At 41.2% G+C, this 24385-nt stretch overlaps 1 protein-coding gene across 6 annotated transcripts in view; it reads left to right on the top strand.

Annotated features, from left to right (window-relative positions):
• The window catches only part of SLX4IP (SLX4 interacting protein), a 204223-nt gene that overhangs the window by 165036 nt on the left and 14802 nt on the right, over positions 1-24385 (top strand). For all 6 annotated transcript variants that reach the window (XR_012419160.1, XM_074004774.1, XM_074004772.1 and 3 more), the window contains exons 5-6: positions 4178-4252; positions 7282-7370. Coding sequence is in view for 5 of the 6 variants with exons in the window: in XM_074004774.1 (XP_073860875.1) it covers positions 4178-4252; positions 7282-7370 (164 nt within the window). In the remaining variant the exon portion in view is untranslated. The remainder of the gene's footprint in view (positions 1-4177; positions 4253-7281; positions 7371-24385) is intronic.

Genomic DNA, 24385 nt, shown 5'->3' with positions numbered 1-24385 from the left:
TCCCCTGGAAAACAAGTGAGGCTGGATAGTTTTACAGTAAAAATCTCTCATTGAATATTTGCTCTCAGTGTCTTGGGACTGTGAACTGTAACAACCCAAATAAATGACCCCTCCCTTAAAACCATTACTCATTGGAGCACGGTACTCCTTGAAACTAATCTACTGCCTTGCTAAGCCAGGATGGAATTTGTTCAACTCATATTTGAGTTTTTTTGTCGTAATTTTTGCCTTTCTGTTTATGAAGACTGCAAATTTCTAGTACAGCCATTTTGGAGCAGCTTATTTTAGACAGAATATGAAATAAAATAGTAGCAGGACTCATTTGTCCTTTCTTTCTTTCATAAGCATTACTGATCACCTCCCCATTTTTTTTTTTAAGAGACTTAATAGTTTTTGATGAACAACTTAGGTAAGCCAGAAGAAAGTTAGTGTGGTAAAAAGTAATCATTTGAGGCTTCATTGCCGCTTTGGAGGTTGTTTGTAGAAGGATAGGGAGAAATACAACAGCTTTTTACGACATACAGAGAGCAAATGGTGGCACAAGAACTGGAGACTTTTGGGGCTGCTTGGGGGCCAGGGGAGAAGATGGGATCTTGCTGAAACTAGATGATTGTGTTACATTAAGCAATTCAAAAATAAAAATAACAATTGTTTCTGGAAATGCACATATCCACAGACGCCTGGTGGTAAGATGTTTCTATTGCAAAGCTTTCTCTCCCTCTAACCCAGGTCTCTTCCTGTGTCTAAAGACAGCCTTCTCAGATTTAGGAGGACCACAATCGCCAGCAAGAAAACAGGCATACTGAAATGTGATTTGCAAGTGCCTTATACTCTTAATACGGTCATCCAGTAGTTTTCAAAGGAGAAGATGATCACTTTATGATTTCCATTTGCTCTACTGACAAGTTTTCTGCATTTAAAATGCCGGCATAACAAGCTGGGAGCTAGTGCCCCAAGTAAGAAAAGCAAAAGGCCTCTTGGATTCTTTGCCAAATTGCTGTTTAGCTTTAGAGAGTAGTGGAGCTTTGCTTTAGCCTTGGGTAAGTACAAAATCTCAGTGGCTTCCTGAACTCTGTGAAGGCGATTTCATTAAGAGCAAAGATAAGAATGTAGTCTTTATCATTGCCTGTTATCTATAAATAAATGGAATACATCTTCCTGAGCATTTCAGTTCAGTATGTTTCAAGCACCAATACTTTTCTCTGTTTGTATATCAAATTTAGTTTGCCATAAGAACTGACATAGTACCTTTTGTGTTTAATCTCTCCTTAAGTTTCTCATTAAACAATAAAGTTTCATATGACCAGTGGAATTTGGACTAAGCAGGTGCAAATCTTTTTTACATGTTAAACTTGCCATTTCTCTTGTAGGTGCCATTTGAGCAGGTTTTCCACTGAAACCACTAATAACAATATGCCATTTAGAAATGATTCCTTTTAACCTAGTTCTGTCCTAGGGGTGGGAGGTGTAGGGGTCAAGGTTTCAATAAACTAATTTCTCCTACTAATTTCCGTAACAAATCACTTGAAATCTGCCTTTTACTGCTTTCTTTTTCTATAGGGGAAAGTGTCATACTGAGACTTGATTGTTCAGCAGTCCAAATAGGATTTAGTTATCACTCAAATAGTATCTTCAGATACCAGGCTTCCTGGACTCAAAACTGTAGCTTTCATGGTCAACTTCAGATGTAGCCCCTTCCTGATAATTTTTTTTTTTTTTTTTTAAGATAGGATCTTGCTTTGTCGCCCAGGCTGCAGTACAGTGGTGATCATAGCTCACTGCAGCCTTGAAGTTCTAAACTCAAGCAATCCTCCTGCCTCAGCCCCCTGAGTAGCTGGGACTACAGACATGTACCACCATGCCCAGCTAATGTTTTTTTGTATTTTTTGAATGGAGGTGGGGTCTCAGTATGTTTCGAAGGCTGGTCTCGAGCTCATGGCCTCAAGCAATCCTCCCACTGTGGGCCCTCAAAGTACTGAGATTACAGGCATAAGCACCACACTGGGACCGATAATAACATTTTATTGCTAAAGATTTTGTATAGGAAGAATATTTTTGAAATTTTGAACATGCCTCCTGAATCTTAATCGCTTAGACCTATAGGTCAGCAAAGGTGGAATAACTTAGATATTATATATTTTTTTCTCAGTTCTTTGGAAGACTTGCATTATAAATTAATACTTGAAAAACACTTTTAAATTTTGCTATATGTGTTTGTGAGTCGCAAATTGTTAAGGACTCCACTTCTTCCCTCAGCAGTTGGACAAATAAACAGATGTAGGAATGACTTCCATTCTCTCAGTGACCTAAGAAATAACATATTTGTTTTAAAGCACTCAGAGTAATGTCAGTGGTGTGTATATTTTGTTTGACATTTTAAGCAGAAGAAAGCCACATGACTGAAATGCAATCTATTTTCAAGTGTGTTAGGAAAAAATATATTTTATCTCAGTAAATCCGGAGATTATCCTTTCATAGATGTCACTGTTATTGCACAATCTGCATGACTAAAGCAATTGTTCTGTCAGAACCATCGCTTGTTTAGACAGCATCAAATCTGGGGTCACTGATGTCCTGGGTCTTTCTACAGGAGTGTCAGAAGGATACTGAATATGAAAGGGGAAACTTCTTTAATTGTATTCTTTACCTAAGGTATTGCAGAACAACCATAGTCATGGACTTTGGAGAATCTGACAGTCCTAGAGATTACTTCCTGCAACTCTTGGCCACTCCAGTTTGACACAGGGGTACCCTCACCCTGCTCTGGTGGACCTTTTGCTTCTGATTCTTCTACCAAATAACTTGACTGCTGACTGCGATAACCAGGAACAGTTTTACTATGATTTTAGGAAAATCATCAATAAAGTAGTTTATACCTGGAGGGAAGCCAGAAGAGAGGAGGAAGGGAGGGAGGAAGGAATTAAGCTGGCACTTTCTGTGACCCATCTGAAAATCTGTTGCCACCCTGTAAGATGAATGATAATGTCTCCATTTTCACACATGGCATTTACTCTTGGGGGTCAGGCTTCTTTCATGTAACATTATGTTTGTGAGATGTATTTCTGTTATTACCTGTAACTGTAGCTCATTCATTTTTAGAGGCAATATAGTATTTCAGTGTGTGACTGTATCCCCATTAAAAAATTTACTGTTGATGGATATTTGCATTGGTTCCAGGTTGAGACTGTTGTGAAGAGTGCTATTGTGAACACTGTATCTTCATACCTAAGTTCAGCTTTAGATACTCAAGCATTTTTTTCAAAGTGGCTGTACCAATTTGCATTCCTGCCAGCAGCGTATGAGAATTCCAGTTGTCCTACATTCTTGCCAACACTTAATGCTCTGTCTCTTTCACTTAGGCCACTCTGGTGAGTTGGAGAAATTAGTTTTTTACTCATGTCACATTTCTTTTCATCTCATTCTATATAAAGATTTTGACATATTTGAATTAATTTATTTATAGGCAAAATACATCCATGCTCAAATAGGTATGAACTGCTTCTTTTTATGAGCTAATAAGCAGTGAGTATCAGAAGGTGGCTAAGATCTATTTGCAAGCTCCAATTGAATTATCCCATCTGAAAGTTCTAATTTTCAGGCACATTAGACCTCTTCATTTATTTCATTTTACAGTTGAAGTAGCTGAGATACTTCAGGGAGTAGGGACTATGCCAGGCGTCATAGTCAGGCCTCCTGGAAGAGGCAAGATAGTAATGTTCACCCTTACCTCTCAAGAGAAGCCCTCTGTTAATTCCTTTATTCTTTTGTTTACTAATTATTATTATTTTAGATAGAGTCTCACTCTGTCACCCAGGCTACAGTGCAGTGATCTTAGCTCACTACAACCTCCACTTCCCAGGCTCAAACAATTCTTCTGCCTTAGCCTCCTGAGTAGCTGGGATTACAGGTGCCCACCACCTCACCCGGCTAGTTTTTGTATTTTTAATAGAGACAGGGTTTCACCGTGGTGGCCAGGCTGGTCTCGAACATCTGACCTCAAGTGATCCGCCTGCCTTGGCCTTCCAAAGTGTTGAGATTACAGGCGTGAGTCACCGTGCGCAGCCTCATTTACTAAATAATTACTGAATGCATCTTATATGGCAGGCACCGGGCCGAACCTGAGATTTAGTGGCAAACAAACTTTTAACTTAGTGTGATATTCCCTTTCACTTTACAGGTTATGGCTTTCAAATCACAGCCTATTTCCTCAAGAGAGGGATACGTCTTCGCTGCATCAGCTCACAGAATGCTGGTAAGAAGCCGATTTCTTGGTTTATCAGACATTTCACACAATCTGCTTGCCCTAAGATAGAGAAGGGATGAAAATTAAGGAATGGAGAGTCCTACTTGCTTCATTGCCTTCATGTCCTTGAGTGTGTCCGAAAGTTTGTGATTTCTTTCCTCCCAGCTTGTACTGTGTTTACTGCCTCTCTGAGAACACTGAGCCGGGCCACATCATGCTTTCCTTTCCTGATGCATCTCAGCACTTTCTTTGAGTTTTCAGAGTGACTCAACACAGTTGAACTATGAATCACTTCAATATTGTCTGTGCACACCAAGGCCCTGGCACATGGAGCAGGTGTGTACACAAGAAAGCTCTTTCCCAGCCCAGAGCTCTCAGAGCTTTCCCTAGGTGTGTGATGAGGCCACTTTCCCACGTCACTTCCCCAAGTCTAGATGTCCCCTAAGGATATGATTTCAAACTTGTCCAGCCAGCAACAGTAAAATCAGAAGCTAATGATCTTTCTCCAGGTTGATCTGAGCACTGGAAAGAAAATGTAGGTCACCTTCCATGGACGATTTCAGTATATATATATGTAAGACATGAAATAGGAACTTTAAAAAATTAACTGTGTAGAGGCTTGCTGTGGAATCTTCATGATTATCTGCATTTTCTTAACTATAAACTCTGCTCGAATATATTACTCTCTTTTTTGCTATTGTTTGTTTTTGAGACAAGGTCTCACTCTGTCACTCAGCCTGGAGTGCCGTGGTGCAGTCATGGCTCACTGCAGCCTCAGCCTCCTAGGCTCAAGTGATCCTTCCACCTCAGCCTCCTAAGTAGCTGGGACCACAGGTGTGTGCCACCATGCCTGGCTAATTTTTTTCTCTCTTTTTTTTTTTTTTTTTTTTTTAATTTTTGGTAGAGAAGGGGTCTCACTATGTTGAAGCTGATCTCAAATTCCTGGGGTCAAGCTGTATTCCCGCCTTGGCCTCCCAAAGTGCTGGGATTACAGGCATGAGCCAACATACCCAGCCTCAGATATATTGCTTTCTTAACAGGCCTTCCACTTTGTTCAACTCTCTCATAAAATAAGTCAGCTAACCTTGTATCTGTACAAAGGACTATCATTGCCTAAATATTTAATTAAATATTAAAATAATGCAACTCTCAATAATGACCTAAACAGAACAAAAGGGTGCAGAAGTTGCTTTCTGTTCATACCTGGCACCAAAATGTTTAAAATCTGCCATTCTAACATTGTTACTTTTCAGAGGAAGAAATGCAAATACAGAGGAATTATTTGATAGAACTGATAATTTTGAATTCCAGTTCTGATCCACTAATAAACTGTTGTATTTCAATTTTATGATTTTTTTTTTTTGTGGGGGGAAGGTGGACAAATAATGAATTCTGTGGCTCATTTTCCCCTCTCATAAAATGATAAAAAGGCTATTTACCATTTATCTCAATAAGATCTTTTAAGAACTAATGAATAAATATTAATTGCTTTGCTAATTTTGTTCCGGCTTTTCAAAGTCCATCTCTAGTCACCTAGCCAGATATCATACCCACATGGGATTAAACTTTTAAAACACCCAGGCCCCCACCTGAAATGGGGGCTTTCCTCATGAGGAGGACTAATTGGGAGTGAGACCAGAACAACAGGTTAATCCCTAATCATGGAGGGCTTGGAATGTTGGGCACTGGGGAGCCATGGTAGGTTTTGGAGCAGGATGAGTGGAGCTCTTTTTTTTAGAACTGTTAACCTGCTGTTCTGAATAGGATAACTTGGAATAAGGCAGGTGACTGCCAAGGAGACAGCAGTGGTTGACAGGATAAGGAGAGAGCTGTTACTGGAACAACAACTCCTTAGGCCTTTTGGGATCATTTAAGCTAGTCTAGTAGTATAAGGTGTAACTTGTTTAAATTCTGTGTCCATGCAATTGACACCTTCTTGCTTGGCTTCTAAGCGGTATATCAAATTGAGATACGTTATTACCTCAAACAGTCATTGCCATCATGTGCAATGTACCTAAAAGGCTTTACTCACCTGATTCATAATATCCATCTTTAAAAAAAATTGGTCTCATGTAAGAGGGAAGCTTTCTTTGTTAGAAAAATGACTTGATTTCTATCACAAGTATCAGACATGTGTATCATAAAAATATTCAAGCAGTACAACCAAGTATGAAAAAGGGAGAAGAGCCCCTCCCCACCCACCTGGAACATACACTGTTGGCATCAGCTCAGCATCACTCCAGACATCACGCCTGGGTAGCTGGAGGCTGGCGAACAAATGGATGGATGGACAGACAGATGAGAGAAGGAAAGATCCGGATGTCATTACTACCTTGCGTTCCTTTCATTGAATGCCGAGGAGTCCAGTTCAGTGATTCATTCAGTCTTTCCCAATGGGAAGTTGTGGTTTTGTTTTAAGAAGCAGCAATAATAGATTACTATGAGTATGGTGTAATTTTACCATCTTTATTGTATATTTATCCATTTTCTTAATAGTTGGTTCATTAATTCCTAAGAGAAGCTGCTGTTTTCCCAGCCTGATTCAGATTAGTAGTTTGCCCTCCAGGGTCGGGGACCTCTCTAAGACTAGCTGACCAAGGAGATGATAAGTAAAGTAACTAGGAAAAACATTGATAGGTCACATTTTTAGATTTTATCTAATATTCCTCTTCCTCTATAAGTCTTACATGCTCATTTTGAAAACATTGATCCTATTTTCCAAATAGGAGTTGTAATCAGCAAACAGCCAACTGACACAGAGGGGAGGCTGCAGAGGTTCTGCCTGGGGGTTTCCTGCAATGTAATGGTCCCGGGGCGCAGGTGGACCCATTTGCAGCCTGGTCAGCTCTCCCTAGAGCTTTGCGCTCACCCTGCCCTATTGCTGGCAAACGCTGAAAGGATGGGAGGAGAGGGGAGATGCGTGTTTTCTATTGTTACTGCATATTGCAGTAACTTAAAATGAACAAAAATCTGGGACAACCATTCTGTGTTTAGAGTTTTTTGACGCCTTTAAACTCGTTTTTCTTCATTTTATACAGAACTCCATGTATTCCCTGACAGATTTGTGGTTTGTGTCAGTCAGCTTGCATTCAGTCGTGATCTTTTAGCAAATCAGAATGAAGGTTTGGTGAGTATGAAAAAATTCTACAAATAAGTCTGCTTAAATGCTGAGTTACTGCAAAAAATAGAAAAAAAGAATTGTCTGCTGTTGTCGTTCAGCTGATGAGCACCCTTGTTAAGGGAACAAGAAGAGCGCTACCTGTTTTACATGGTTATATCAACTAATTTGTGCATTGTTCTTCTTTTCCTGAAGACCATTTTAATCAGCAGTACCTTTTCCATATCAATTGTAAATGAGAAAGCAGCACATCACAAAAGCTTTGATGGTGCTTATGATAGTGTTTAAATGAAATAAAGAAAAGTCTTTACGTGAAATGAAGCAAAATCCACATGTTTCCACTGGAGGCTTTCATTGGGGTCAGTGGCTTTTAATTTTATTCCATGGTGATTCACCGACATTTTCATGAGAACCAGTACTTTCCCCAGTGTATTATTTCACAGCTGATAGGGTTCATTTTCTCTTTCTCTCTCTCTCTCTCTCTCTCTCTTTCTCTCTCTCTCTCTCTCTCTCTCTGTCTGTCTCCTTCTCTGTCTCCTTTTTCTCATGCTAAGTCTTGAGCTCCAACAGGGCCTGTTTCTGTTTTATTGGAGTTGTCTCTTCAAATAGATAAAGAAAACTGACTCAGAATTGCAGCTGACTGCTTTGTCTTTTAAACTGAACATGTACACTTGAGAATCTCCTCGTTGCATGTGTGTGTGTTTGCTGCAGCCACGGTCCAGTCTGCCTGACTTCTACACAGAGTTTTTTTTCCATATTTTTGAACGTATGACTTGAATCTTTAACGAACAGGGACATATGACTTGAATCTTTAACAAACAGAAAAAAAAAAACCAGCAGACATTAACCGGGCCATGAAGAATGACATGATTATTATGCTTCTAAAATAATTTATGGGAATATTAGATTACCCTTGATGTTTATTATTTTTTAATCCATATGAAATCTGAAATTTGGCCCACATCATCTAAAACCAGCTTCTTATCTCATCTTAAATAAATACGTAAGAAGAGTGTTTCAGAGGCTACAAGGGTGAGTAGAGACCCAGGAAAAGTAAAGAGCAGAGAACTTGTATTTAAATTTAGATGTCTGTGTTTGGTGCAGAGGAACGCTTTGCAACAGCCAGTGTGGTTCATATCTCCTCTTCTTCATCCATCAGTTAAAAAGAATACACATTAAATGAATGAGGCAAATTTGGTGAAAAGCAGTAAGTTTGTCCTTTGAAATATGTCCAGGATGTTGAGTTATCTTCGTAAACTAATAAATACTAAAGTGGCAGTGCCATGGGCATACATCTAAACTATAATATAGCTTAACTGATTCAGAGCAAGGAAGAAATTGATCTATGGTTTAAGAAAACAACAATTAACTGTTCCAGAAAGTATTATTACTTTCAAGTGAAATACAGGAGAAATTAGATCTTCTATCTGATATGCAATATTAATACTTAGTATCTTAAATTATTAAGGAGGGATTAAAACATCTCAATACAAATGAAATATTATCCCCCTTAGGGGCCTTGGTATTTATACAGATGTAAGTTTTCTATAGCGGCTGTCATATAAATCCTGTAATCTGGAGGACTTCCTAAACATTGAGAATTTTCATTCTGAAAATCTCACCAGTCTGAGCCTTTTACATGACTGAGTTCAGTTTCTTTATCTTGAAAATGTTCTGATAACCAGCGATAACATGACCAGAGTTAACCATATTAACTTATGAGGAAAATGCCATTTCCATCACGAGGTTCGTTCCTTGTTTTGAGTGATTGTCTTTAGTTGTGGTCAGTTTCTGTCTCTTCAGTTGCTCATTTACTCCACCTCTGTCTCTTCACATACACGTTTTCCCAGCCACATATGTCAGCTACAGCCTGGTACTACTCAACAGCTTCATCTCCGGGCACAAGCTCTGTGTGTCCCTCTGCCTAGCCTGCTCACCTCTGCCACCTCCCCTCCTCACAGGCCTCCAGCCCACCACTTCCTCAGGCCTGTTGTTACTAGAAGCAATAAAAGACCCAGGTCAAGTAAAGGTCCCTCTCCCACAAATGGCCCATCAAGCCAACTACACCATCCTTCCACCAGAAGTGTCTTGTAGTTTAATTCTCATTGATATTTGACCTCTACAGAGTCTGCCTGTCTCAGCTATTTAAGGATCAATAAACAGCCCTTCCCTTCCAGAACTGCCTTCTGCCTGAGAGAAGGCATTCTTATCACTTGTTCTATACTTCAAATGCCCAAAGCCAGTGATGTCAGGCTCCTGTGAGTGTTCCCTGGACTTCCTTCAAGCTTTGAATTCTTGTATCACTTTACATGGATATTCACCAAAGGGCAGGAGCCATGTCATTTTCTCTTGATAGCGATTCTCAAGAACATCTGACTGGGCAAGGCTGGGAAAATTGGTGCCCGCAGTAGCTATATTGGAGAGATTTCTTGGCAGTAAACTTCAGTTGTTTTTGTATAACTGTTGACTTAACTCACCCTTCTGCAGCCACAGAAGTGACAGGGGAGTGAACTAGTACTTGAGCAACAGCCTGGGTGCCTTACTCATGCTGTAGCCTTGAGAGCACACTTTCCCTTTCCTTCATTTTTTTTTTTTTTTTTGGATTCTCAATGTCTAAGTGACAATTGGTTAGGAAATCTGGGAGCGTCTATTCAAAACTACTCTGTCAAGGGATTCTTTCAACCTGTAGACAAGGAAGCCAGCTGCACTTAGCTCCCCAGTTCTTAAAGGTAGTTGCACAAAAGAACTGCTGTTCCAGATCAGGCAGTACAAAGGGAGTAATCCCCCTCCTTTACGGAGCAGAGCGAATGCAGCCACGCTGCGCCTAAGCACCGCAGCACCAGGGAGGTCTGTCCCTGCTGTCACTGTTGGCGTTTCTCTTGTCCACTCAGGGACTTTGGTGCAGGGAGATCCTCTGTGTTGCAATAGCTCTGCACAGAGTGCCCATGTGCTAGGGATGTGGGAACTGTGATGTGTACTTTGGGAAGAAAGGGCATTATTATGAAATGAGTCATTGTATTTTTCTTACTAGAGTTTCTCATAAGAAATCTAAAAACTCTTGTAGCCTCCGTTTTTGACCTATTGCTAGATATAGAACTGGGGAGTCTTTTTGAGAGTTTTTACCTTTATTTGGTTTGTTTTTTCCTCACCTTTTTTTCCTTAGAAATATGAAGAACAAAAAGTGAATTTTGATTGCGCTCAACTACATTCCATTCCAACAATATTTTCTTATTTACAAACCCAAGAGCCTATGTGGAAACTGTTTTCTTTCTCAGATGTAAAGTCCTGGAGCCTTTGGGAAATTTAATATTATTTATTATTTCTATTATTTCTTTGTTAAAGTTGTGTAAATAAGCATAGAACTCTGTATATATCTGGGACATTTCTGGGTCAGGACAAAGCTACTATTTCACTGTGTGTTAGTTACAGCCACTCCTTCTAGTCTCTGGAGATCAGCCTTCCCATCTGTTTTTACCATCACATTTTAACATAATTTGCTAAGTCCCAGCTCTATACTGGGAACTCTGGTAGGCACCAGGGAAACAAAGAAAAGTAAGAAAGTGCATTGGCCCTCAAGGAGCTTACAGTTTGGCAGATCAAGGCTGCTGAAGGAGATCCTGGTGACCTAAAAATGTCATTCAAATACGGCCTCCATTTTTCCTAAATATTTTTCCACTCTGCACCTGTATCTTTAAGGGTTCCATTGGATCTCTTCTACTCTTCCTCAGAAGGAAAGTCCCAAATCCCCAGACCTACTTTTTTTACGTTTAAACCGAAGCTCTCAAAGTCTGTGATCCTTTTGGAAATTAAAAATGATCTGTAGTGCTATTACTGCCTACAAGTGGATATCTACATTAAGATATTTGAGTTTTCTACCTTATACTCTTTGAGTTGTGGTCAAGTTGTGAAAATAGCTGTTAAGACTCTGCAGATGTAGGCCAGCCACAAAAGGCTGGGTCCTCACTGTAGCATCATCTAAGGATTACTGGGGCATCCTGTCAAGAAACAATACTGAAGCACTAACTCAGCTACTTCTCTTAAGGCACACTACTGTTTAGTGGTAAAGAAGTCTTCTTCTGGTTTTTGAATACAAAATAATAAACTACTGAAGGCTGAGTTGTTTTTAGCTTGGCTGTTATAGTCCTCAGCTGTGCATAACCCAGCCCTTTGTGGGCCATAGCCCTCCTGTCATTCAAGGGGGAGGGTATCAGATTATCTCAAAAATCTTTTCTCACCTGGGATTTCTATTGGAGGAAGCAAATAAAACTGTAGCTAAATAAAAACTACAAAATAATTTTGCACAAAGAAGAAATTTTCTTGCAGATTTAAATATTGTGATTAGCAAAACTTCCAGGGTAGTTATATTTGATCTTAAGAAAGATGTAAGTAGAAATTATAAGCTAACATTATAGGCCTTATGTTTTTAGAACAGAAGAAATAAACTACTTAACATTTGACTGTGCACTGACGTTTGTACCCTCATGACAGAATCCTTTAACTTTCCTAAGAGAGCTTTTTCTTAAGTATAAATCAGATCATTTAAGAAAATAATTCTCTATTTTTGTGTTTAGAAAATGAAATAAGTAGTGGATGACTTTTCCAGGTTTTGCATGATCTATCATAGAGTTAAAAAAATTATTTTTCTTATTTCTGTTTTTTTTTTTTTTTTTTGAGACAGAGTTTCTCTCTGTCGCCCAGGCTGGAGTGCAGTGGCGCGATCTTGGCCCACTGCAAGCTCCGCCTCCTCGGTTCACATCATTCTCCTGCCTCAGCCTCCCGAGTAGCTAGGACTACAGGCGCCCACGACCATGCCTGGCTAATTTTTTGTGTTTTTAGTAAAGACGGGGTTTCACTGTGTTAGCCAGGATGGTCTCGATCTCCTGACCTTGTGATCTGCCCGCCTCGGCCTCTAAAAGTGCTGGGATTACAGGCGTGAGCCACTGGGCCCAGCCTTTGTTTTTCTTATTTCTAAACAACGCTAGTGGTGAATTGCATGGAAGACATTAACAAGAGATTCCTGTAGCACTAGGGAAATTTCCCTGAGTAGAGAGAGGCTGTTTTCATATTTCACATTTTCTACAATGTTATGAACTTAGATTTTACCTAATAATTGATGACCAATATTGTACATATTCATTGTACAAAAGTTTTTAATCCAAATATATATAAAGAAAATAAAAATTAGCCACAACTCTGAATGCAAAGTCTCTGCTAATGATCTGGATGGTATCTCTTCATACATCATACTTAATAAACTGAGGTCCGTGTGTATGTGTTTCAACTAGGACCCTATTTGTCAATTATGTGTTTCTGTCCATTTTTTTTACTGATGATTTTGTATTTGACAAACTCTGCTACATGAAGGCTTCTTATCTAGTAAGGAAAGTAACTCTCAGTGAGTTTATCATTTTCCTTTCACTTGTATGTCAGTGCTATATGGTAGGATACATTGTTTATCCTGAGAATTGTGTTTTCTGTAATGATCTCTGCTTTTGATGATGTTGGTGTTATGTTTTTCAAACTTAGATAAATATTTACTTATATTTTCTTCTGATACTTTTATGGAATGTATTTTAGTTTATGATATGAGGTCCTTTTTATTCTGTGTAGTGACCAATATTATCCTAATTATGGTCTTTTGGTTTAAGGGACAGCCAAGCTCTGTCTGCCTCTGCCACACCGTCGGTGCACACCTGACAATGAGGCATCTGTAGGAAGTAGGCTTTCCTTTGCCCCTTAGCAGCTGGATTTCGCTGATGCCGCTAAGATATTTGGGTTCTCTGCCTTATGCTTCATTTGAGTTGTGGCCAAAATAGCCGTCAAGGTTCTGCTGACCTGCATCAGCCACACAAGGCTAGTCCTCACTAGCATCATCTAAGTAGAAAGATTAGTGGGACGTACTGCCAAGAGACAATATTTAAGCACTAAATAGAACACTTTTCTTAAGTCACACTATTGTTCAGTGTGAAAGAACTCTCATGGTGCTTGCCCTCTCCCAAGGCTGACTGCTCTGTCCCCTTCCAGTCAGTTAAGGCAAAGGCTCAGGGTCAGAACATGTTCAACAGATAGCTAGGGAATAGATTAGGGCCACACCCCCAGCAAGTGGCCTACGATGGGCTGTTGTCCTTGGATAGCCGCCATCCCCACCTGCCCTTATAGGGACTGGCAGAGGGATGACTCTCTGAAAATGCTGGTAGTGGGGGTGAAGATGTCCTCTGTTGGTTAGTTTTTCTAGACTAAGATGGAGAAAATAAGAAAAAAATATTTCTCAGGTGAGATCATTTTTTAAAAGATTGTCTTTTGCTTGTATATTACAGTAACCTGAGTTCTCGTTTGTTAATAATGAAATTATTTTTGTTCTCTTTTCTTAATAATGAAATCTTCCCAAATGTTTAGCCAGCAGTATTTGTGAAAAAGATGGTTTGTGCCTCCTCCCACCACTGCCATCCCTGAAAGGGAACCTGCCCTTTGCTGAAGTAGAATAGGATAGGTTAAATGAATGAGGATCGTTAGATAGGATAAGTTGGAATAGGATGTATCTTAGTCCCCAATCCTTTGTGTTTTTTTGCTCATAGAGCGTCTTTGCGTGTGCAGAGGCCCATGATCTCCATTGATGATCCCTTTACATGATAGATTTGATTAGGAAAAATGTGGTGGGGAATAGAACAACTGGAAAAGGGATTTGAGTTAAAATGTAAAGAGCTGGCTTTGACCACTGCCTCTCCCCTTACTCACTGATGACCTTAGACAAGTAATCTGGCTTCGCGGGAGCACTAATCACCTAACTGGTTAAGCAAAGGTAAACATGATACCTTCTGTACAGTGTTCTCAAGTTTTCCTAAAGAGCAAGTGAAATAATGAATATTAAAATGTCATAGAAAGTCTAAGGCACTATACAGTGTTAATTTTTATCAGCATCATTTCCTTTCTTCTCTGAAGAAGTCTTCATTTAAATGCAATTAACACCTCATTAACAGACTGCTATACAATCTTCTCCTTCCTACATGAAAGGAGAAAAACACCTGACACTGTCCATGTGCTTATATTATTAATATTTTCCCAAGAAACTCGGCTCCCTAATTATTTTCTCCACTTGCCAGCTCAACTTTATTTTGCAGCTATAAAAACTGAAGTACCAAAGAGTTAAGTGATAAACCCCCATTTAGCCAGCCAGTCAGTGGTGGGGAAAGAGACACACTAAAGGCAAAAACTTATGACCTTCAGTGGGAGCTCTGTTAACCAACATCCAGAGGAGGAAGAATAGGAGGAGGCGGAGCAGCAGCGACCACCCAGCTAAACACCTTCAATTTCCATTAGCTGCAGACTCACATTGAGATACGGCTTTGGAGGAAGGACCCAGTCACCTCTCTCAAGTACATAGGAATCAAGAGACAGCAGACTTCTCAGACTTGAATTCCTAAAAGCACATCTTCATCAGAACACCCACAGTGATAGCACAGAGAGTTCATTAGTAAGCAGATGATTTAGAATTCAGTACTCATTTTCCCAAGGAAACAGTGTCATAACTGGGGATGAGGTTCCCAGACTAGTTCACAAAAGCTGTTACTATCATGAGCTCTGAGTCTTGGAAAGAGGAGGCCTTAGTATCTGTGTCCCAGGGAAATGGCAAGAGCTATTCCTTCCACATCCCTGGGCAGAAGGCCAGCTCAGAGCAGGATTTTGAAATGAGACAATCATCTGTGGTGTGTTCTCTCTAGCTCTTAAGCCCTTTTCCCATCAGTGCCCAGGACTACTGTGGGCTCCCTTTTGGTTAGCCCTACTCCCTATGCAGCTGGACTTCATGTTTACCCACCTCTCTCCACCACATCCCTGTTCAGGCCCATGTGCTCAGTCAGGTGAGATGTTAGGAAAGACATTATCCTTCTTTCATCATCCCGAAAGAGGGCTGTCTGCCTTCCCTCAGGTGTTGGCACTTTTCAACCGCAGGCCTTTGTCAGAGAAGGCATTTTTTTTTAACAAGAAGACCTCCTAAAGTGGCCCAACTCTGCCTGGGGTAATTCCTATTATGTTTTCTCTATTTTTTACAGATGTTTCCCTTCTGCTTTTAAACTGGGGTTACTAGCCTATGATTCATGAATTCCTTAAAATTTAAAAAAAAAGTGTATTTTTATTTTTTCTTCTGGTCAAAGTTAAATAGCTTCCATCCAATTCTCAGAACAGTTGATAAGCCTCACAATGTCAAGTGTTGGCCCAAAACCATAAATTCTTCAAAATGTCCAAGTTTGTCACCAAGTTTGTCACTTGTTTGGCACCAGAGACTCGAGTATAGAGTCTAAGGTTGGTCAGGATATATTTTTAGGTTCTTGAGGGCAGGTGAATGTAAACTGGAAAATCCCTGTGAAATGTATACTTCCTGCAAAATAACTTCCTTGATTATTTTTACCGATTTCATGTTTAGGGTGATACTGTTTGCAACCACTTATGGGTGCTTCCCCAAGTCTACCCAAGAGCTTCATTGGCATCAATTCAGAAGAAAAGAAAACTTTTAAAAAATGATTTTAAAGAGAAAATGAGAGTATTCACTACTAACCCAAGTGGCAGCATTATCAGCAGCCCTGGCTCTACTTCCCCTTAGAGACCCGCCCTTTTCATGGGAAGGCAGAGAAGTGAAGTCCTCAGAGGACAGACTCAGGGCCAGACACGTGTGGAATGAAGGCTTGCCCCTCACTGTGGGAACTGGGCAGATGGCTTGGCCACCCAGAGCATCAATTTCCTCAAGTCTGAAATGGGGAAGGTCATGTCTGCTTCGTGCACATCTCATGCGGACTCACGTACCAGGTGCCAGCCCCTGTGCCAAGTGTTTTGCCTTTGGTCTCAGAACAAATGTCCATCATCATTGTCATATTTAGAGAAAAACAAATTCCACTTCAGTCCCAGTGGAATTCATACAATGCCATTTTTCATTTCACCTCCTGTTTGCTTCAGTTCCCTTGAGTCAATACACACATACTTGTGTGTTTCCATCCTTTCTTTTAATTGTTCATTGTGACTGTCCCACCTGTTTTGCCCTTTTTATTTCGTTATTATCAAAAAACTTTAAAAGTATTATAAGTGAAATTTAGGAAAGAGAGACTTCTCCCTCATTTTAAAGACAGGTGGCTTCTGTGTGGCCATGTTGCCTCATGGTCTGAGATTGTGGTCATTGTCATTCATGCTCTGTTTGAGGTGCTTTTCTATAACTAACTGAGCCTTTCGTATGTGTCACATTTCACATTGCCGATGCTCCTGAAAATCATGTGGTGTCCACTAAAGTATGGTTGTAACGTTTCTTTTTGCCTCGTTATAAATTAAAATAGTTCTAGTTTCAAACTTTGACACTGTTATATGCCCCCCAAATAAGCTGATAATATATTATACTTTTAATTTGCTTTTATTGTTGGCAAAAGGTTTTAATTATTTGCAGAGGGCTGACACATACAATAACCTATTCAGTGCAACAAACCTGAGAAGAGATTGTATCAGTCTTGAACCTTTTCATTTTCAAGAGACCGAAAGGCCAACTCAAAGCGGCTTAGCAAAAAAAGGGAAGGTTTTTGTCTCATGCCCCTGAGAAGTCCAGACTTTAGGTACAACTTGATCAGAGACACAAAGAATATCATTAAGTCTCCATTTCTCACCATCTTTGGCTCCAGATTCCACTGTGTTGGCTTCACTCTCCGCTGATGGGTGGTGGTTGATCCCGCAGTCTCAGGTCTGTTTCCTTCCAGTGGGAGGAGGTGAGGCCTCTTGCCAGGACAGCTGTGGCTGATGCATCTGTTTGAGGCTTGTGAATTCAGTAGTTTGATTGGCCTGAGCCATAGGCTCATTTCTGGAGTCAGGTATGGAAACAAGATCTCTCGAAATGCATGAATATGTATGAAGGTTGAAGATGTGATTTTCCAGAACAAAATCTGAGCGTTGCTTCCAGGAACTGAATGAGTATCCACTATAGAGGCATTATTATCATCTCTCTTTTTATAGATGAAGAAACTGGTGCTCAGAGAATATGTCAGCTGTCCAAATATCACAGTCAGGTAGTGACCAAGAGGTGACTAGAGCCAAAGTCCTCTTCTCTTTCTGTAAGTCCATATCTAACTATGATGGCAAATGATACTGCAGCCATTGGGCAAAGTGAAGACAGTACTACTGCACAGAGAGCAGGCTTCCTAGACTCATTTCTGCCCCTGATTATATGCATGGCCTCAGTTTTTGTGGGTCTCATTCTTCTCATCCATCACATAGTGACAATACCTGCCCTGATGAATACTCCTTGGGGCCCAGATGAGATGTTGGAGAAAGGACTTTGAGAATCACATGATTTCTTCACAAATACAAGGCATTCTTGCCTTCTCTCCAGCCCCATATGGTTTGTGAAGGCATCAGCTTTGAAAATGCGTTCAGCACTCTCCAGTTTCCAGAGTTACTTCATACACCTCACAGCATTTAAATTTCCCAAACAATCCTGAAAGGTAGATGAGAAACCAACCATCAAGGGGTTGAGAAGCTGGCTCTGGGACAAGTCAACAATGAACATGAGACCTTAGACTCCACTCCCTCTCACCTCTGTGCTGGGACTCGTGTGCCTGGAGCCTCTGCCTGATTCGATCAACTCTGAGTGTATCATTCTCAGCAGATGTGATTAGGAGGAATGGAAAAGCAGTAACATTTTGAATATGCCCTCAGAGTATGTTTTCTAATCTTCTACTGTGAATTGCCTACTTTTAAAATCTTTTGGTTGGGTTATTAATTATTATTATTGAGATGGCGTTTCGCTCTTGTTGCCCATGCTGGAGTGCAGTGGTGTGATCTCGGCTCACCACAACCTCCGTCTCCCAGGTTCAAGCGATTCTCCTGCCTCCCGAGTAGCTGGGATCATAGGCATGCCCCTCCACTCCCAGCTAATTTTCGTGTTTTTAGTAGCGGCGGAGTTTCACCGTGTTAGTCAGGCTGGTCTCGAACTCCTGACCTCAGGTGATCCACCCTCATCGGCCTCCCAAAGTGCTGGGATTACTGGCATGAGCCACCGCACCCGGCCATTAATTATTTTCATTTGGGGTTAAATGTAACAGAATCAGAAGAAACTCCTGTACATAACCATGGGAAAAACAGGTCCAACTCTCAAAAGATGAAGACTGAGAATTCATGAAGTCCTACCTTGAGAACAATTTTAATGACATTGAATAGCCTTTTTTCATCCCGTTATTGCCTCCACATGATGTTTTACAATCCTAAAAACAAGAGTTTGGTGGGATGGCTTCTGCCATATGCTTCCAGTACGGCTATGAAAGGTACCAGGAGGATCATACGGGGTGGGCCATGTGGTCAGGATGAGCCAGGATTGGCTGGTGCACCCCAAGAACTCTTGGAGTGACAGTAGCCTAATGCCATGGCCCCGAAGATCTGCCCCCATAAACTCCAACCTCAACTAATATTATTGTCTTAGAGCCTTCAGCCAGTTGCTGGAGAGCTGGCTGCAAGTCATTCCCAACATAGGTCATGTTTGTCAGATGGGTAGTGGTGTTACCATCCCATGCTGTGTGTCCATGTCACACCAGTTTCTAGCCAGCAGCATCTGACCCTGGGGCGTGGTATTAATATCTGCCTCACCAAGCTGTATTGAGGATGACAGTGGTGGGTGCCCCCTTTTCTCTGCTCCCCCTTACTGCAAAATTCTTCCAAAGTGGTGTTGTCTAGACCTGTGCTGGCCAGTACTTGTAGCCACTGGCTACATTTGACTATGGAGTATTTAAAATATGACAAGTCAGAAATAATGTAATCTAAGTATAACGTGCACACCAGACTTCACACACTTAGTATATAAAACATCTGAATATTTTTTTACATTGATTACTTATTATAATATTTTATATTATGTTAAATATATATTATTGAAATGTAATTTCACCTTTAAAAGTGTCCTTTTACTTTTTTAATGGGTCTGTAGAAAATTTCAAGTTGCTTGTACAGTTCACATTCTGTTTCTCCTCGGGAGTTCTGGTCTCCAGTCTGTCTCCATACTGGAGAAGTGCCAATGCAGCCACTTGCACTTCTCCCTTGACCCCATCTCAGGTAGGCTTGGATCCCAGCACTTCACCAAAAACAGCTTATGTCAAAGTCACCTTCCTTCCAGTGATTAGTTTTCACTCATAACCAGTCGGCAGTGTTCCAAACAGTTGTCACTTTCATTGGCATTTTGTTCTTCACTTCCGTGTCACTCTCTCTTGCCTCCATGTCACTCTCTCTTGCCTCCAGGAGCATTATGCTGTCTTGATTTTTCTCCTCCTCACTGGTGCTTCCCTCATAGTCTATTTTCCTGAATCCTCCTCATGTTCTCAACTTCTTTTACTCATCCAAAATCATTTCCAAAATCCGACTGACTCTGAGGACTTTGTGTCTGCAGCTCAGACCTCCCTCTGCCGGAAACCTGTATCTTACCTGCCTGCTCAGCACCTCCATTTAGATATCCAGGAGGACTCTTACACTATCTTAGTCCATCAGTGTTGCTGTAACACAATGCCCGAGACTGGTAACTTATAAAGAACAGAAATTTTTTATTATTCTCAAGGCTGGGAAGTCTAGGATCGAGTCACCAGCAGGTTGGGGTCTGGTGAGGGGCTAGTCTCTGCCTCCAAGATGATGTCTCATTGCTGTATGCTCCGGAAAGGAGGAGCAGTGTCCCCACAAGGTAGAAGGACAATAGTTCCAGCTCCTTCCTTCAAGCCCTTTTATAAAGACACCTAATCCCATTCATGAGGGTGGAGCCCTCATGGCCTAATTACATCTTCAAGGCCCCACCTCTTAATACCATCACATTGGCAGCACCTGAATTTTGAAGGGGACAGAGTCATACCATAGCAACGCCTAAAACTGATTTCTTGGTCTTATTCCCCAAGCCTGACCCTAAATTTACTATGTTTTCCGCATTGGTAAAGGCCAACTTCCTTCATCCAGTTATTTAAACCAAAGATTGTGGAGTCACCAATGACTTTTCTTTCTCCCACTCTATATCCAGTCCATCAGCACATTTTGTTGGGTCTCCCATCAAATTATATTTCCAGTCTAACCACTGCTCCCCAAGAAGCAGGCTCTTCTCCAGGACCCATCACCTCTGAATGAATCAGTCATTGCCGAGGCCTCATCACTAGTCTTCCTCCTCGTAACCATGTACCTCTACAACGCCCAAGGTATTCCTTTTAAAATGTCAAGCCCCTTTTCTTCTAGGAAGCTTCCATGGGCATATCATCTTCCTCACAATAAAACATGCCATCCTTACAAAAGTCACACAAGATCTGCCTTTTCACCACCAGTACACACACACACCCCTCTTTCCAGCTTCCTGACCTCTTCCCCTGATTTACTCTCCAGTTTCTGTACCATCCAGGCATACTCTGTCCTCAGAGCCTTGGTGTTCCCTCTTCCCCCTGCCCAAAATGCTCTTTCCTGTGGCTTGTCCTTCACTCAGGTCTCAGTGTAAAGCCCACCTTGTTACCTACCACGGCCTTCCCTGACTGCCATATCTAAAATAGCACCCCATGGCCCTTTGGATGTTTATTTCTCCTCATAACATCATCACCACCTGACACATGTTTATTTGTTTGTTTGTTGTCTTCTCCATGGAGATAGGGGCTCTGTGAAAGCAAGGTCCTTTCCCTCAAGGGCTTCAAGCATTGCCAGGTACAGAGTTCAGTATTGCCTGATTGGATTATTCTGTGGGATTCTGCTCAGTTATCAATTCTGTGTGCCCTTAGGGCAGAAGTTCAGTAATTCTGCTGAGTATCAGAATCACCGAGGAGCTTGCCCAAAATATACATGCCCTGACGCTGCTTCCTAGAGATCCAAATTCTGGGGTGGAACTTAGAACATTTTTTAACACACTCCCCACATGATTTTGATGCATGGGATAAACAGACCACACTTTGCCAAAGACTGTCTCATTGTACCAGTTTGTATTTATCTGTTGCTCTGCCTTGCTGAGTGTTGTGTTATGTATATCGGCAGTTTTTGACTCACCTTGGAACCTAAATGTAGATGCCCTTGCCGCACCCCAGATCTCGTGAATCAGAGCTTCCAGGGAGGGGTCTTGGGAATCTCCATTTTCAAAAGACTCGTTCTATGCCTCTGATGCAGCCAGTCTTCCCACTGGCCTGCGGGAGCCCCTCCTATGCTTTATAGACTGCATGAGGAGGTTGGAAGTTCAAGAGCAGGTGTTTTCTCTGCCATTTTAGGCCAACTTCTCTCCCTATCTCCCATTAATCCAACAGTGTTCTGTTCAAAACCAGTTTTCAGTGAGTCACTGTGGGGTGGCTCCTTGGTTTATCCACAGTTTCAATGTACTTTTGGGACTTAAACATTGCCCAGTATTTCTTTTTTCTTTTTCCTTCTTTTTTTTTTTTTTTTTAAGACAAAGTCTTACTCTGTCACCTAGGCTGGAATGCAGTGCCACAGTCATGGCTTACTGCAGCCTTGACCTCCTGGGCTCAAGTGATCGTCCCACCTCAGCCTGCTGAGTAGCTGGGACTCTAAGTGCGCACCACCACGCCTGGCTAATTTTTTGTAGAGATGAGGTCTCACTATGTTGCCTTGGCTTGAACTCCTGAGCTCAAGCTATCCTCCCACCTTGGCCTTCCAAAGTGCTGGGATTACAAGCGTGAACCACTGCACCCAGCCCAGTATTTCTAACTGCATCTCAAATCAGCCTGTTCTTTGATTAGAGGCAAGAAGGATATCTTAGTCACCTAGCTCATCCTGGTGAGGACTCTCTTTGCAGTCCTTTCTATCCTGGAATTTAAAATGTGTTTCCCAGGTCAGCCCATACAGGAATACGGTAATATCACCCATCATCATACTCAAACATTCATCTGTTCAGCCTTCCCCTTGGTTCTGTACTGGGACGTGAGTATTGACTGTCTTCATCCTTGGGGTGGTGGTCTCCAGAATACCCCCAAAGATGGAGAAAAGTCCTGATCCCTTGCCCTGTGGCCTGCGTAGGCTGCTTAGGTTGTTTGAAGGAGGGTATCTCCCTAGAGGCCAGGGCTTTGCCCTATTTCTGTTTGGTTTTGCCCTGGAACTATGTACTGACATTCTTTATAGAGAGAAACTTTTGAATCAAAACTCTTCAAAGTGTAACCTAAAAGTAAAACAAAATAGGAGGTAGAGTGGGGATGAGGCAGATGGCTGGGAAGGAGTATACCAAGGAATGATATTTGTGGAATATCTGAGTCCATGGGGACTCAGAATGTCCTCATTCTGGACTTTGGATGGCCAACTCTTTGGTAGCCTCTTTGAGTATGTTGGGTTTATCTTCATTCTTTACAAGAGCTGATGGGATCATTATTCATGGCAGAATCTGAAAAGTAGTAGGGTCGTCCCGTAAGCCCAGAAGGCACTTGCAACCCCTCTTAGCACACATTATATATCTGTATCTTGGCGTTGTGCCTCCGGATAAGCCTCAGATTGCATTTTGATGCCAGATGTGAGAAGCCATTAGTAATCAGGACGACTCCCTTTAGGAAATCCTGTTCCCAGGTGATAGCTGCTTCCTAAGGAATACTTGTTTGGGGGCAGGGGAGAGTGGCACTGGAGGCTTTGATTTAGAGACAAAGGGGAGTGAATTGACCCTAGAAATGTTAGAGTAAGAGATTTCTAATGAGACCTGACAGCTCAGGGGCTGAAGAGGGAGTCTAATCTTTTTTTTCCTGCCCACCCAGTCTTCATACAAATGTAAATATGCCTCCTTCAACAAATTGCCAAATGTGGTTTTAATTTGTAAGCAGGAGACCCCGCCTTGCCTTTCTCTTTCTTTTTCTTTTCTTTTCTTCTCTTTTTTCTTTCTTTTTTTTTTTTTTTTTTTTTTTAAATGAAAACTAAGTCACAGATTTTACACTTTTTGAACAGGACATTTCCTCCTGTCACTCTGTCACCTTTTCTGTTGTCCCGTTTCTTCCAAGGACATTTTCCCTCATTGTTGTCAGAGGAATTTGGGATGAGAGCCGACTGCTCTGCTTCTTAAAGGAGTTTTTGAAGTTCCCAAAGGAAATGCATAGTGCTCTTTAAACTGAATTTATAAAATAAATAAATAAAGGCAGTGATTGAATTTAATACGAGATTTGAAGAGAGTGTCACTATCGCAGCATAATACTTTATGTGGCATATGCAGTATTCATTGTTGTTATTTATGACCCTGTCTGCCTTGCATTGTGGATTTCTTCCAGCCTTGGGGAATTTACATCATTCCTAATAGCAAAAGGCTTTCTGGTTCCCACAGAGTTGTTCAAAGCCTGACTCATGCTCCTTATGTTAATTGTTCAGCTCTGAAAATACAGCACTTACAGGGTGTGGTTGTAAGGGGAGATTCTACTGTACTTATAGGGCATGTTTAGAAGTGTTTCACACATAAATCTCGATTCCTCTCTCTCTCTCTCTCTCTCTCTCTCTCATTTGAATTTTAAGATGTCACTCATTTTGGCCAACTAGTAAGTCTTAGAAAACAAACCAAAAAAAAGGGAGTATAATCCAATAAAACATAGAATATTCTGTTCACTAGCTTAAAACTCACTTGGGTTATAACCAGATATGACTTTGAATGACACTGGCCCAGGTCTGAGATGGATAGGCACAACTGAAGAGCATGGAGAGCCCATCCTCAGTGGTGCAGGGCAGTGATTAGGCAAAGCACATCCCCTCAGCCTGTAGGGTAACCAGGCGTGGTACTCATGGCTGCCACCCACCAGGTGCTCTGGGGCTGTCACTGCTAATTCCAGTGTCGTTCTAAAGCAAGGACCTAATGACAGTTTACTAAAGCTGTTTCTGGTGGTAGCAACATTTTATTGGAATTTGATGGGGAAGAATACTTAGTGTCTCAGAAAATGAGAGGAGTTAATACTCGTCTGGATTATGTACTCGATAACCAAAAGGAGAAGAGATTCCAAAACTATGAAATGGGTTAATGTTGGCAAGGTAGGTAGGCTTTTACATTTTATAATTACTTCCTTATGATGCTTCCATGGGAACACAAAAGGCTAGAT

The sequence above is a fragment of the Macaca fascicularis genome, chromosome 10, assembly GCF_037993035.2.
Source record: "Macaca fascicularis isolate 582-1 chromosome 10, T2T-MFA8v1.1".
In the NCBI taxonomy this organism is placed as follows: domain Eukaryota; kingdom Metazoa; phylum Chordata; class Mammalia; order Primates; family Cercopithecidae; genus Macaca; species Macaca fascicularis.
This window is presented reverse-complemented; position numbering and strand designations above follow the sequence as displayed.